The sequence below is a fragment of the Podarcis raffonei genome, chromosome 3, assembly GCF_027172205.1.
Source record: "Podarcis raffonei isolate rPodRaf1 chromosome 3, rPodRaf1.pri, whole genome shotgun sequence".
In the NCBI taxonomy this organism is placed as follows: domain Eukaryota; kingdom Metazoa; phylum Chordata; class Lepidosauria; order Squamata; family Lacertidae; genus Podarcis; species Podarcis raffonei.
This window is the reverse complement of record NC_070604.1, coordinates 18,364,649-18,380,490: the sequence shown is the minus strand read 5'-3', so window position 1 is coordinate 18,380,490 and position 15,842 is coordinate 18,364,649. Positions and strand designations below refer to the sequence as shown.

General features: G+C 41.8%; 1 protein-coding gene across 5 annotated transcripts in view; it reads left to right on the top strand.

Moving 5' to 3' along the window:
• The window catches only part of GPCPD1 (glycerophosphocholine phosphodiesterase 1), a 49,940-nt gene extending 35,155 nt beyond the window's left edge, over positions 1-14,785 (top strand). For 4 of the 5 annotated variants that reach the window (XM_053380714.1, XM_053380713.1, XM_053380716.1 and 1 more), the window contains exons 12-20: positions 657-749; positions 1,879-1,956; positions 3,780-3,819; positions 4,816-4,877; positions 5,894-5,959; positions 7,565-7,701; positions 8,854-8,989; positions 9,586-9,746; positions 13,135-14,785. In XM_053380714.1, the coding sequence (XP_053236689.1) occupies positions 657-749; positions 1,879-1,956; positions 3,780-3,819; positions 4,816-4,877; positions 5,894-5,959; positions 7,565-7,701; positions 8,854-8,989; positions 9,586-9,746; positions 13,135-13,324 (963 nt within the window). In that variant the 3' untranslated portion in view covers positions 13,325-14,785. Of the gene's footprint in view, positions 1-656; positions 750-1,878; positions 1,957-3,779; positions 3,820-4,815; positions 4,878-5,893; positions 5,960-7,564; positions 7,702-8,853; positions 8,990-9,585; positions 9,747-12,549; positions 12,588-13,134 lie in introns of all 5 variants that reach the window. The other variant, XM_053380717.1, reaches the window with a different exon arrangement.
• Positions 14,786-15,842: the final 1,057 nt, after the last annotated feature.

Here is a 15,842-nt window from a genome sequence, read left to right as displayed (position 1 = left end):
CCTAAAAACCAAGGAACAGAGAGCTGAATTGTGCTCAGTTTAAATCTAAGGCATCTTGTTGAAGGAGAGCTATAGCACATAATCCACAAGACTCACTTTTCCCAGTCACTTTTTTCCTTCTCCAAGCCATGGCTATATTCAATGTCTGCTCACAGAATAGATCCTCATTTTTCCCCTTTAAAGTTATGAGCAAGTAACTCTGGGTAAAACATACCCTGATACACATTAGAGAACTTACACGTTTCACTATAAGAAGGCTTAATGTTAGAAGCTCTTTAGATGCTTGTTCCTCCCCGCCCCCAAAAAAGAATAAAAATAAAAGATCAGTCAATTTTCTATCCTATCACATTTATGCTGCACATATAAATAAAATCAGAATGAACACTATAAAATGAAATATAAATCGTTACATAAAACCATGCTTCTCATAAAACTCACATTTTATATAAAAATGATGTTGCTCTCCTCAAATAGAGTTTTAGTTCATTTCCAGACTTCCTCTATAAATTGCTACAGAATGCCAGCCAACACTTTATTGTGTCTTTTCACAGTTGGTGGAAATGTGTGCAAATTTGTCTTTTATATATATATATATTAGCCTTTCATATGCTAAAATCTATTTGCTGTCCTCTCCTCCAACTTTTCTTTTCACTTAGGGAGCAGCCTTTGTGGAATTTGATGTACACCTTTCCAAGGATCACGTCCCTATCATATATCATGACCTTACTTGCTGTATTGCTATGAAAAAGGTATTTTTAAATGTGTTGTTTGTTTTGTTTGGCTAGCATTTTTGAAATGGGCAGTAAAATGGCTGTATCTCAAGAGACTTGGATTGGTGGTAATATAATGAAAGTAACTACTTATTGTGCTTTTGCAAGATTTCATCTTGACTTCCTTTAGAAGTTCATGAAATGAGGTTGAAAAATATGCTATCTTCTTATTCATGCTGTGATTCACTGACTTGTGTGTGCTGCTGACCACAAATCCTACATCTCTATACACATTGATTTAATCAACTAGAATTATGGGATTGAATTAATTTAGTTATTTTCCCCCTCTCAGTGAGAGGATAAAGTGTAAGGTTGCTTTGAATTAAGAAAGTAGTTCTTAAATATTTTTCCTTCAAGGAATAGTCTAAAAAAACTACGGGCAATTTATTTGCAGGAAACTGTTGTTTATCTGATGGGCAGAGATTCAAATAATGTTTTTAGACATTATTATTAAAGTAATGTTTCGGACCTGAACCAGGGGAAAAATATATGGTGTTCTGAAATAGGTTGAGCACTGTCTTGCATATGAAGTTTGCAATGTGAAGATGATGTCCACATTCAGATATCATAGTTTGGCATGGACATGAACAAGCTGGAATGAGCTGCGCCAAACCTCAGGCTCCCCTGTTTCCTCTTGCCTCTCCCATATGGCTATAGGGTCTTCAGAAATGTTCAGTTTTCCTTAGCTGTGATTGTTCTTTCATCTGAACTGCCCAATTATGTTTCATATGAACTACGGTTTATTTCAGACAAACATACAAAAGGTGGGGGGAGTGCCTAAGCCCAAAACTCACCTAGGCTCCTTTACATCATGCTAAACTATGGTTTAGTATGACGTCCAGAAGTGGCTGCAGCCACTGTCCCAGTTTTTCCCATGATGTTTATTCCAAGTATTTTAACATAACACAAAACAAAGGAAACCTGGGATCTTTTTACCAAACAAAGGTATTTGGGATTATTAGTTTTTAGACTTGTAACTTGCTAGCTAAGTTAAACGTAATGGGTCAAAGAGCTTTAAAAGCAGTTGAGTACAGCCTTAGAAGAACGCACACTATCCAGTAGCTTTCTAACTTAATCTTTTTCTTCTTATTCCTTATTTGCTTAAAAGAAAGATGAATCTGAGCCAGTGGAACTGTTCGAGATTCCCGTAAAAGAGCTCACATACGCCCAACTGCAGTTATTAAAGGTATTGTACCAGGCTGGCCCATGAGGCCAGTAAATTGTTTTTACTTAACATTTCTGTCCTATCCAACATAGGCCATCAAGGCAGCTCGTAATTTTAATAAATGGATAAAACACACCAATTCCAGAACTGAACCAATAACCACAGTTAATTGCAGTGATGTGAAATTACAGAAGGAGCTTCAGCTTTCCACTTACTGGATTGGCCTGATCCAAATACTGGAGAAACAGTAGTTTAAACTGCCTTCCTTAAAACTTAGATGGAATCTGGCGTGCAGCTGGCATGCCTCCTTTTGGAAAAGGGGCTCAACAAAGTGGAAATGACCCTGCTCCTCATGGCAACCACTTTTTAAAATATGTACGTGTGTGTGTATATATAGGCATAGAAAGCAGTGCCTGTCCAAATGGTAGCAATATGCAAGGGGAGCTAAGGCTCTAGCCAAGGACCAACACCTTGAACAGAGCCCAGAAAACCACCGGTAATGAGTGAAGCCCGTTCAAGGTAGATGTTATGACTTCCTTTTGGCTGCTTGCAGCTGGAAGTTAAGCACTGATGCTTTCAGCCAGCTGCAGTTTTCAAACCACGATTCATAACAGGCCTCTGAAAGCATATCACTGATTAAACCAGGAAGTAACAAATGTGTGTGTGACTACAGACAGCTCTCTGTTACCAAGGACAGGACATAGTTATAGGAAGAAGCATTGAAAACATTTTAAAATGTTGTTGTTACTTCCCACACAAGGGTTACAGAAGGCTCAAACTCGTGTTCGACGTCAGTGATTTGAAGCATTGTCTATATTCTCTTTGTTCCAGAGAATGGTCTTTGCCATGGAATACTGCCTTTGGAATAGGCTCTTCTATTTATGCTAAGCATTAAGGCCTCATAAGAAGAGCCCTCCTGGATCAGAGCAAAGATCCATCTAGCCCAGCCTCCCATGGAATGGGAATCTTAAGGAAAGATCAAAATGGTTGCCGATGTAGACTTGTTTTATCCAGAATAATATAGATGCATACCAAGTGCTTCTCACAATAGCCTTAACATGACTTCATACTCCTCTTTGGCTACTAACCTTCATTCTCTGCTGCAAAAATGCTCTAATACATTTCGTATTAAAACGGCAGTATCAAAAGGTGTGGGGCATTTGCGAAACGATTCAAAACATCCCGTGCAGTTCTGCTTCTTCCACAGAGGGAATGAAACAGCATCAGTTCTGCCATGGTCTGGCTGCACTCAGCTCACCTATCCCCCTCTACTGCCGGTTCTAAAAAAGTGCTAGAGTCCTATTTGCTAGGCCCAAAAGGGGGAGACATTTGGAACTGCAAATTCTTCTTGACAGGGACTCAAAAGCTCCAGAAACTCATGATACTGTATAATACATCCCTCAGCAAAAACCTCAGCATCATAAACTACTGCTTTGTGGTGGGGTGGCAGGTTGCTGGGTAAGATTTTGCTAGACCTTGGAGGCAAAAAAAGTTATGTTGCTTAGTTTTTTCTTAAGAAACAGTTGCTCCTAGAGACCCAGCAACAGAATCCTGTTTCTCTGTGTTTATTAAGCCCTGGGTTGCTGGAGCCTCACACAACTGCCAGCAGCTGAATGTGACCTAGTGCAACTTAAATAAAATAAAATAAAGTATCCCCAGGCATCATGAATTGTCTATCAAACTATCTGAATTCCCAAGACGACCAAATAGGAACAGGCCTTCCTTCTTGCTGTAGATTGCACTCAGCATTATTTTGAGGCCATTGCAGAGACACTGTTCAGGAAATGTGTGGGCAGTACTTGAAAGATAGCTTTCAAAAGCGTTTCGTGTTTTCCTCCTTGTAGCTGTTACACGTGACTGCATTGAAATCCAAAGATAGCGAAGGTACGTAGAAGCGCCGAAAAAATTGGTAATTCTCAGCTGTTCTTCCATTCATAACCAACATATTGGCTGGTTAATATTTCAACAGTTGTATCTGGAGTTTTTGTAGAATGAAGTATCTCCTCCCAGTACTTTGGAAGAGTTTGTGCAGACATTTATTGATCTGTTGAATGAGAACAATAGCTCACACTACTTATGTCTGAGATGCGGCAGTTATATTCTATTGGCCTGGTAGAGCTTCACTCAAGTCTGCTTTACTGCTAAGCTGACTGCATTGCCGCAACCTTTTATCTTGGCAACAAGTTAGTTAATATTGGGCCAGCGAAGTAGCACAAGTGCTTTTAGTGAAGTGTAGAATTTAGATAATGTGTCTCCTGGGTTGGCAAGGCCATTTAGAACAGTGTTATGATACAGAGGGGGGGTGCTTGGTTCTTTGCATAAGCACCCAGGGCTTATTGACATATCTTAACTGCTTCCTGCTCTTCAGAACGGACAGAAGAAAGATAGAGCAAATAGGAGAAGGGCAGAGTGAGGGCATCTCTCTCTTGGTAGCAGGAAGCTGTTGGAAGTGTCACAGCAGGTTTTCCTTTTGCCTTATGCTTTCGCTTCCATGCCTTTGTAAGGACGAGCTAGGCTTGCCAGTAGACTGCAGTGCAGCTTTGAGCAGGGTCAGTGGCATCCCTGGAAGTGCAGCACGACCAGCCTGCAAGTTGTCAGTTGCGAATTAACTAGCTAGTAATCACAGTTTTTCTGGCACTATATGGGCAGCATCCAGCGATGCTGCCCCATTTGCGCAACAGACTTTGGCTCATGCAACAGGATGTCCTCTTCCTCTCCTACCCCTGTACCCTCTCCCTGTGTTTCCCCAAATCTGCTCTGGATGGTCCCCAACCCTCGAGGGGACCGTAGGGGGAGGAAAAGATGGGAAAGCATCGTTTTTACTTAAGACTTTTGCTTAAGACTTCTCTTCAAGGCTTCTTTTCTACAATTTCCCTGCAGAATCATTTAAAGAAGACAAAAATGCTCCTTCTGACACACAGCCATTCCCCTCCTTACAAAGTGTAAGTACAGCAATCATTTGTTCCCCCTAGGTTTATTGTAAGCTAAAATTTAGAATGGAAGGGATAATTGAAGCAGAACCTAATCCAGTGGAGGCTTGCATTAACAGAATGGAAAGGGGTGTGCTTTTTTTAATGCCAATTCCCCCCCTCTTCTGGTTAAGCCCTGTTCCTCCCCAACCGCAAGCTATAACCAAGGTTTATTCTTTGTTTACCACTCATGGTTTGTTTGGAGAGACAGGAGCCCAGGTTTGCGTGTTACAGTAATTGGCAGGTAGTGCATCAGCAGTGGGAGGAGAATAGCATGTTCTAGACTGCTGATGTGGTTACCATTTAATATAAATAATTATTATTATTTCTTAAGGCAGCCCTGTTCAGGGAAGTTTTTAACGTGTGATATTTTACTGTATTTTTGGTTTCTATGGAAGCCGCCCAGAGTGGCTGGGGAGGCCCAGCCAGATGGGCGGGGTATAAATAATAAATTATTATATTATTAATTATTATTATTATTACCATTTGCAAGGGAAATCCTATAGTCTGTTGTTGTTTAGTCGTTTAGTCGTGTCCGACTCTTTGTGACCCCATGGACCAGAGCACGCCAGGCACTCCTGTCTTCCACTGCCTCCCGCAGTTTGGTCAAACTCATGCTGGTAGCTTTGAGAACACTGTCCAACCATCTCGTCCTCTGTCGTCCCCTTCTCCTTGTGCCCTCCATCTTTCCCAACATCAGGGTCTTTTCCAGTGAGTCTTCTCTTCTCATGAGGGGCTAAAGTATTGGAGCCTCAGCTTCAGGATCTGTCCTTCCAGTGAGCACTCAGGGCTGATTTCCTTAAGAATGGATAGGTTTGATCTTCTTGCAGTCCATGGGACTCTCAAGAGTCTCCTCCAGCACCATGGAATTCAATTTCTATAGGCTCTACAGAGCCATTTTGATTTCAGACATAAAAGGTGAGGGAAATCACTCTTAAATTTAACATTTTAGCACAATTTTTCCTGACCTTTATCGCTTTTCCACCCAGGTACTAGAAACCATTCCTGAAGAAGTGGGCTTTAATATAGAAATCAAATGGATCTGCCAGCAAAGGGTAAGAAAGTCTACTAACAATACATCTTAAACATAGTAGCTTGCTGTTTCATTGTAGTGTTTAAATTATAGAAACCGATTTGGTTAAATAGTACATTTCTGCTTCTTTTTTCCTTTGATTCTCCAATGGTTAAAGTGAGTGAATGTCGTTTCTAAATTTAGCATTGTTTTCTTGCTCTGGAATCTGTGGTTCACATGTCTAATTCTAAGGAACAGTTACTGAAAATAGAGGCACTCTGTTGGTTCCATCTAACCCAGCCTGTTGTTGGAAGTAGGGAAAACCCACCAGCCCCCACAGATTGGTAGAGACAAATGTAATGATGGCCGAGATCAGACGCACTGCAGAAGAATGCCAGGGAAACATGGTTCTGGGTGACTAAAGCAAAAGAACAAAGGGAGCTTCCTGCAGGAGAAGTTAGGTAAAGGTAAAGGTACCCCTGCCCGTACGGGCCAGTCTTGCCAGACTCTAGGGTTGTGCGCTCATCTCACTCTATAGGCCGGGAGCCAGCGCTGTCCGGAGACACTTCCGGGTCACGTGGCCAGCGTGACAAGCTGCATCTGGCGAGCCAGTGCAGCACACGAAATGCCCTTTACCTTCCCGCCAGTAAGCGGTCCCTATTTATCTACTTGCACCCGGGGGTGCTTTCGAACTGCTAGGTTGGCAGGCGCTGGGACCGAACAACGGGAGCGCACCCCGCCGCGGGGATTCGAACCGCCGACCTTTCGATCAGCACATGCTAGGTGCTGAGGCTTTAACCCACAGCGCCACCCGCGTCCCTCGCAGGAGAAGTTAATTAAAACCAAATCCTACAGGGTGAAATAATGGTGCCTTTGTGCAAGCAGAACCGGCTTTCCCTTGTGCTCCCCTTCTTCAGCCTCCCTCCACAAGGTTGAGGATGCTCCAGATGAGGCTGGGGGTCATGCAGGAGGTTCCAGGACGGAGGAGAGGAAGGGGAGGAGACAATGGACAAATGGAAGTCCGCTCATGCAACGTTGCTGCTTTTACCCACAATCTCTAACCTGTTTGCTGGGTAGGAGGGGATTTCCTTCCTAACACCAAATATGATCATCAGTCCAATCATGACTGTGATCTAAGCTGATGCTCCGGTAAACTGAATATATTTATTGGATGTTTTAACTCCATGCCAGCATAGCATGAGCTTCCCAAAAGAATTATCGGCTACTTTCTACGTGGTTTAAAGGATGTTTGCTGCAACATTAATTTATTAGGTGGTTAAAAATTGTATTTTTGTGACCAACATAATACAGTTCAAGGCTGATTTTTTTAGGCTATAAGATTTTAAGTGGAAGTCGGGAACGACAGATAACAATTCTTCTGTACTAAGCAGGCAGCCCTGTTTTGGAAAGCTTTTTAACTTTTGGTGTTTGGTGGGTTCCTTTATACTTTGTTGACTGGGGCAACCCAGTCAGATGGGCAGGATACAATGAAATTGTTGTTATTAAGTGAGCCAGAATAGAGTAACTTGCCTTCTGTGTATCAAAGGTACAGCTTAATCTTCACCCATATCAACGGATGTTCATGAACTTTCAAGTTTAATAACCAAAAGTGTCTGGCTTGTCTCCCCCCTCCCCTCTCCATTTTCAGGATGGTTTATGGGATGGCAATCTTTCAACCTACTTTGACATGAACCTCTATCTAGACATACTTTTGAAAACTGTTCTGCTCAAGGCTGGACGTAGGAGGGTTATATTTTCTTCATTTGATGCCGATATATGTACAATGTGAGTTGATGGAAATACTTGATAACATTTTAGAGAGATGTATTTTTAACTTGGAGCGTCTGGTGTGATCAATAGTGTTAAAATAATACTTACTCGTGGAAGAAGGTTAATGTTAAGAAAATGTGAATTATTCTCTCTTATCAGTGGTGGGGAAGCTGTGGCTTCCTAGCTCCTAAGACAAAAGGCATAAACTTTTATGCTCGAACTGGGCTTGTAATTTAAAATGAAGGCACAGGCTATAAATTCTTCTTCCTGTCTATCAGGATCATGATGGTGTGATAAAGGACTTAAGGGGTATGGGTCTGAGGCTAAACCCCACCCTAAAAGGCCTGGTAATTATACTCCTTACAGATATAACAAAGGTGGGTGAAAATTACCATTCAGCTGAAGCAGTACTTCTGGGTAAATTTTAGGCAGGAGCCTTGAGGAACGATTCCTCAATTTAGCATGTGATATTCCAGAGAGGCAAAGGACATCACAGGATTAGGTTTTGGAGAAGAACAGACCTGCCTGAGCCCTGGCCTACCTCTGGGTAATGGCAGACAAGCCTTTAATATGTCTTTTATGACCAGAGTGGGGTCTTTCTCTGCTGATAAAGGCTACCCGTGTCAAAAGTAATCGAAATTCATTTATTTTCGTAACAGCGGGAACATGGCACTTGCAGCAGGCACACAGCTGAATGTCATCGCTTTCAAAATTTTCAAAAAAAGCCTCTGCCTACATGCATCACATTAGAATACAATCATTTGACGACAGTGGAAGCAAACAAACTACATGTCTAAAGTAGTTGTATACAATCACTGAAGTCATTCAAATAAGCAAATGGTTTTCATCCAGTCTACTGTAATACCTTTTGCGTGAGCTTTTTTAAAAGTAGGGTTTGTGCTTTGTAAAGAAGAAAATGGAAGGGCAGGTGTTTTTGTAGCATGTCTTTGCTTTTCTAAGTAGAATATATATATATATTCTCTATTTAAACACTGTAACCATTTTCATATTGCATATTTAAAGTTCTACTTAAGAATGTAGTGTTATTCAAAAATGTTGTCTTTATATTTTGCAAGTAAATTAGTTATAGTTTATGGGTGATTCATGGTCTGATTCAGGGATTTTTCCTGTTCAACTTGTAACCTAGTTCAAACTTTTTTTTTACAGGGTCAGACACAAACAAAACAAATATCCCATATTGTTTCTAACTCAAGGAAAATGTGATACTTACCCAGAACTTATGGATCTCAGGAGCCGCACAACGGCTATTGCCACAAGTTTTGCGCAGTTTGAAAATCTGCTGGTAGGTCATAAAGCATCTAGACAATTATATGTGGCAACTACTTTTGAAATGAGGATTGTGCTTTAGCTATAATTGTCTTTTCTACAAATACGAGGGACGCGGGTGGTGCTGTGGGTAAAATCTCAGTGCCTAGGACTTGTCGTTCATATGGTCGGCGGTTCGAATCCCCACGGTATGGTGAGCTCCCGTCGTTCGGTCCCAGCTCCTGCCCACCTAGCAGTTCGAAAGCACTCTTAAGTGCAAGTAGATAAATAGGTACTGCTTTATAGTGGGAAGGTAAACAGCGTTTACATGTGCTGTGCTGGTGCTGGCTCGCCAGCTGCGGCTTCGTCACGCTGGCCACGTGACCCGGAAGTGTCTTCGGACGGCGCCGGCTCACGGCCTCTAGAGTGAGATGAGCACGCAACCCTAGAGTCGGACACGACTGGCCCGTATGGGCATGGGTACCTTTACCTTTACCTTACAAATACGAAGACCTCAATGTATCTTAACATAGTTGTATAGTACTCAACATGCCTAACGACATGAAAGATTAATCCTTGCACTGCTAACATCTCAGCTATATATGGGTAATATTTCATTTTTTTCTTTTTCAGGGGATTAATGCACACACAGAGGAGTTGCTACTCAGTCCATCTTTTGTTGCCGAAGCCAGGTCTAAAGGTTTAGTTGTCTTCTGCTGGGGCGACAAAACAAATGAGCTAGAAAACAGGAAGAAATTGAGGGAATATGGAGTTCATGGTCTGGTATATGACAGGTATCACAGTATTTTAACTATTGAATATGATCAGCAATGTGTTTATAGCTGTATTCCAATGGCTGCTAAGATAGCAGGTGAATCTTGGAATCAAGGGCTTCTAAAACCTTGTCTCAAATAGGCAAACACGTTTGCATACCTGACCCTCTTTGTACCATTTTAATGGTAGTAGTAGTTTCTATGTGATACACTCAAAGCTTGCCCTAGAACAATATGCATGTTCAATGTGCCTTGAATTCTTTTGAAAATAGAAAAAACTATCAATCTACAAAATACACCTTTTTCAATATTGATATCACTTTGGTGATACACATCTTGAATGCAAAGTTTGTTAAGTGGAGTATACCACCTTTTCCCTGTTGGCTGTAATTTAAACAGCTTGTAATAATGGGACGTGGGTGGCGCTGTGGGTTAAACCACAGAGCCTAGGACTTGCCGATCAGAAGGTCGGCAGTTCGAATCCCCATGATGGGGTGAGCTCCCGTTGTTCGGTCCCTGCTCCTGCCAACCTAGCAGTTCGAATGCACCTCAAAGTGCAAGTAGATAAATAGGTACCACTCCAGCGGGAAGGTAAACGGTGTTTCCATGTGCTGCTCTGTTTCACTAGAAGCAGTTTAGTCATGCTGGCCACATGACCCGGAAGCTGTACGCCGGCTCCCTCAGCCAATAAAGCGAGATAAGCACCGCAACCCCAGAGTCGGTCACGACTGGACCTAATAATAATAATAATAATAATAATAATAATATTTATACCCCGCCCATCTGGCTGGGTTTCCCCAGCCACTCTGGGCGGCTTCCAACAGAACACTAAAATACAATAACCTATTAAACATGAAAAGCTTCCCTAAACAGGGCTGCCTTCAGATGTCTTCTAAAAGTCTGGTAGTTGTTTTTCTCTTTGACATCTGGTGGGAGGGCGTTCCACAGGGCGGCGCCACTACCGAGAAGGCCCTCTGCCTGGTTCTATGTAACTTGGCTTTTCGCAGCGAGGGAACCGCCAGAAGGCCCTCGGCACTGGACTTCAGTGTCTGGGCAGAATGATGGGGGTGGAGGCGCTCCTTCAGGAATACTGGACCGAGGCCGTTTAGGGCTTTAAAGGTCAGCACCAACACTTGGAATTGTGCTTGGAAATGTGCTGGGAGCCAGTGTAGGTCTTTCAAGACCGGTGTTATATGGTCTCGGCTCTTCTCTGCTTAATTTGCATTTTCCAATAACTCCTCATATCCTCCTTTGGTTTTGTTATGGATTGCATCTTACAAATAACATGTACAAACACCTGTATGTAGATCAGCATTAAATTACTCAGGTAGCTAGGCAATGTAATATCTTTCATGAGGGGAGCACATCTGCTGCTTCTGTGGGCTCCCAGGTACTGTACTGATATAAAAAATGTAAAACCAGCATGGGAGAGAAATTCCTTAGTCTTTACTATCCTTTAGTCATCAGCACAAGTCGAATAATATGCAGCATGTCCCAAAGAGCAACAGGAACAGTTGTCAATATTCTGCAATCTGACACCTTTTAGCACAAAATCTTTTATTTTTATTCTAAATCAACCTTTCCCCTGCTAGATGGCATCCTTAGAGACTGCCATGCTGAAGCTCTTCAGCTGCTGTGTGGGTGGGGGGTGGATTCTAAGTTCTCCTGACCCCTCCATTAAGCACAGCTGAGTGGTTGAGAACTTTAAATTAACTTCCCTAAAGCCCAGACGACACCAGAATCTTACAAGACTACATGAACTATCCTTGGAACTCAAGTGACGGTTTGTCCATGCTGCCTTTAGAAAACAGGAAATCAAATTATTGGCAGTGAATGCTTCCAGTTGAACCCTTTTTGCATTCTTCATGGCTTTCATGTTTATCCCTTTCTATTTTGTATCGTGAAAATGTGACAGTGTGGTCTAGTGTATAAGATCAGTTTTGAGGTTTGGACCATAAACATTATTCTCACATCAAGGAATTTTTGTTTCTGGTTTCCCTAATTTAATTCCCTGGATATCTGAAAACCATTTTCGCAGAGCATTACTAATCATTCTGTTAACATGGCTGCACAACAGAGAAGTGTCTGGACATTCCTGTTTATCTTGTGAAGGGTGGTTTCAAAGAACTGTAGTTTGAGAAGAGAGGGTTTGGGTTATTCATTAAATAATGCCTCCAGATTTGGTAAGGGAAAGCAATAGCTACTAAAACTTCGGGATAGGTGGCTGCTCCAAACTATATTTTAGATGTAAAGCTAACTTTAAAATAAAAACTGAATACTGTTTTACGGCTGTTCATGTAAATGGCTTCAGAAATTTGGTCACCTAGAGTAGCATGCCTTATGGGTAGAGACTGAACAATATTTTTCAGGAAACCCTAGATACAATAGCAAGGGACTTAATTCGTATTCAACCTAAGGCTAATTGGCACATTTCAAGATTTTATTTCTTGCTTCTTTATATGGTCAAACAATCATGAGTTCATCAAGCTTGGAATCTGTAGGTGGAAGTGCCCGTTTTCAGAACCAGCACCGGAAGCTATGGAGGTGGGTGGGGAGGAGTCAATTCAGCTTCCTTTCTGCACCTGCCAATCATTGTCCACAGAATTCTGGCCTTTGAGACCTTTAATGGAAGGCTAGAGTTATTGGTCATGTTACAAATGTCTGATGGGACTCTGAATCAGACATTGGATCTACTACCTATGCAAATCCCCCAGGCACCTGTCTCCCAGAGACGAGCAAAAATTCTAGGTGTGCTGTATTCAAGAGTAGACCCTCTAAATAGGAGAGTAACTCGTCCCTGACACCTGGATTCCTTTTCCTCTAGACACTCACCAGATCCTCAACTTACAAATGATGTGACAGGTTTGTACTTGCTGACCAGAATGCTTTTTTTTTTAATAGAAAAGTGCATAATTCCACAATGCTTTCTCCTTACTTTAAAAACAAAAGTTGGAACGCTCTTATTCAGTAGCAGCGTATGCACTATGTTCTCTGCAGACTTTTCATTCATTTAAAGGTTGAAATTGTTGTATGGCATGGCATGCAAATAGTAAGCAATGCCTGTATCTTGTGCCAATGCATGCACCAGAAATATTGGGTGGATTTCTAACATGGTGATTTCTAACACCCAGGAAAGCCACTCCATAACTTTGCTAGCAGGGTTGCCTCAAAGCTTTCACTTGGTGACATGCTGGATGCTGAGTACCCTACTTCTAGAACTATCACTGGGTGAAATATTTGAGCACACAGGGATATAAAAGCAAATTTCATCAAAGTCTTAAAACATTGGTATAAAACTTTTTTGGGGTGAAGACTTCAGTTGTGCTGGGACATATCTGCTCTTGTGTATATAAGACCTTGAGTGTGCCTTTGGCTTTGCATTCATTCCTTTCTCGTATGTCTGCCTTAGGATTTATGACTGGATGCCTGAACAACCAAATATATTCCAGACCGAGCAGCTAGAGCGGTTGAAGCAGGAGGTACCAGAGCTCAAAAGTTGCCTCTGTCCCACCGTGAGCCACTTTAGTTCTCTAGGTCTATGTAAGTGTAGTAATAGCACCATACAAGCAAGAATGTCTGAAAGTTCAAGCAGTTTTTAGCAGACTCCGTGCACAGAGGAATGCCGTTTGGTATGTTCACCCAATTCTTTCCACTGAGCAAAGCTAGCAATGCCTCACTGTTCTTGCATCCAAACGAAGCAATAACACATGGTCCACTATAGAATATGAAAAGTCGTTGCTCGATTGTCAAAGCCATTGCTAGAATGCTTGGTCAGTGTAATTACTGGTTTACTCTACTCCTGTGTTTTGAACTGACCAGTTTAATGTGGAATCTGTGTACTGTAACATACGCACCTGGTTTCTGAGCAATCTGAAATGCAATAGTTGCCTAAGTTGCTAGGATCTCAATTGCCAAATATCATTGTTCAATTGATTTGACTCCAATACTAGTGGAGAAGGCTGTACTGTATAAGATAATATTTGGCCTGGGGGGAAAGGTACCTCAGGTGCGTGCATTTGCACCGATGCACGCATCTATTCAGACAGGTGTGCCATCGCATTGTAAAACTGCAATTGTAGCTTCATTACCCGCTCCACCCCCCCCCACCCCCACCCCCCGTTGCCTTCAGGTTGCCGCGGTCTTGTCTTTTTACTTTGCCTGATACAATGATGAATGGCATAGCCTCTGCCTAGCAACCTTCAGGTGAATGGTACCCCTCCTTCACTGTTTTTGTATCTAAATTTTGCTGACGCACAGAATGTTGTCAATCACTATAAGCCAAATTGCCAGTGTCTGACTATAGGTTTAAAATATATATATATCATTGTACTTAAATGTTAAGGGCACAGATGCACAATACAAAAGCCAGTAAGTACTGCTCTAGATGTTTGCAGCAGTCCTTGCACTCTTGTGGTGCTATATGTTGCAAGGGTAGTAAGGGCTGAATAAAATTGCTCAAATCTTTGCTCTTGCAAAACCACAATCCCTTTATATGTAGATAGCTAAATGAGGTTTGTATCATCTTTTTTTCTGGCCACTAGCAGCTGTGTTAAAAAGAAAAGAAAAGAAAGAATGTTAGATTTGATTTTCAGAATGTAATAGGGTTGTAGTCTTTAAGCTCTGGCTAATGTACTGTGTATAACTTATTCAGAAATTATGATATAGAGTATTTCGTCAAGTATGTATGTTTGCATGTACTTAAACCCCATACCTCTCTACAATACCAGGTAATTGAAGCTCAAGTATCTGTAACTTTTTACTGAAGTGTTCAAGGGCATAATAAAAATGGGGGGGGGGGAATCCTTCTATGGCAAATCAACAATTGAAAACAATAGCTTGTATAATATGAATCTTGTCACTGCTGTACAAAGCTGACTACATAAAAGTTCAATAAATGCAAGTATATGTACATGGTTTTTGGTCTGTACTACTGAGTTGTTTGGTGGACGTAGTTTGTCTTGATTGCTTTGTATTGAACTTGCTTTTGTTGAAGAGCAGCCTTCAGGTCTCTGGGAATGATCTTATTTTAAAAATAAAATGCATTTTATATCTAAATATAATCTAGCTCTGCATTTGATTTATTTGTAGTGGTTTGAGCCATGTGTGCAATACTTAACTATGACCTAACTATGAATTTGGTTCTTGATCATCCAACTTTTTAAAGTGGTCTAGACCCCATGCTCTGTATGTCTGCGGGGTGAATTTTAACATGAATTCTCAGACTGCTTATGGCATCCATATTTTTTCTGAGCCTTGACCCTTTTGCTTTGTAATAGTCATGCTTCCATTCTGTATGGTGAAATTGCTAGGATTATAATGTTCATGGAGTGACAAAATACCTGCATACACTTTGCCAGGTGGCTCTCTGCTCTGCTCCCAGTAGTATCATTGCTCCCATAGTCTTATCTAGATTCCTACATGCCTCTGACCAACCAGAATGAAGAAAAGGCAGAACATGTGTGGTATCTGCTTCTGAGCAGTTGCAGAAAAAGAGCGAGTGGAGTCACAAAGCTGAGGGGAAAACGCATTGAAGTGAGCTGCTCCAGCACCTCTCTATTTTCCCTGTCTTCATGCTGGTAGCATGAACCAACAAGATGTTTAAGAGAGGCTTTCCCTTGTTAGCCTTCCTTCCTCTCTTCCTCCAACATTTGCCACCGTCCAGCAGTTCTTTCCTCAAACTCCAGTACAGTGGTACCTCAGGTTACATACGCTTCAGGTTACATACGCTTCAGGTTGCAGACTCCGCTAACCCAGAAATATTACCTCGGGTTAAGAACTTTGCTTCAGGATGAGAACAGAAATCGTGCTCCGGTGGCGTGGCAGCAGCAGGAGGCCCTATTAGCTAAAGTGGTGCTTCAGGTTAAGAACAGTTTCAGGTTAAGTACGGACCTCTGGAATGAATTAAGTACTTAACCTGAGGTACCACTGTATTTCTTTTACTCCTTGCTCTGGAAACTTTTCCTCAAGACCTACATTCCTAGAACTCTTCCTCAACCTCCACACAAGATATTCTGGAAGAAGGCAGTTTGCAGGCAACCTCGCCTCTCTTGCTCCAAACTTAACTTGCTAAAAGATCCGTTCCTTGAAAGACCAGTTGCCTGACATTTGGGTTTCCAG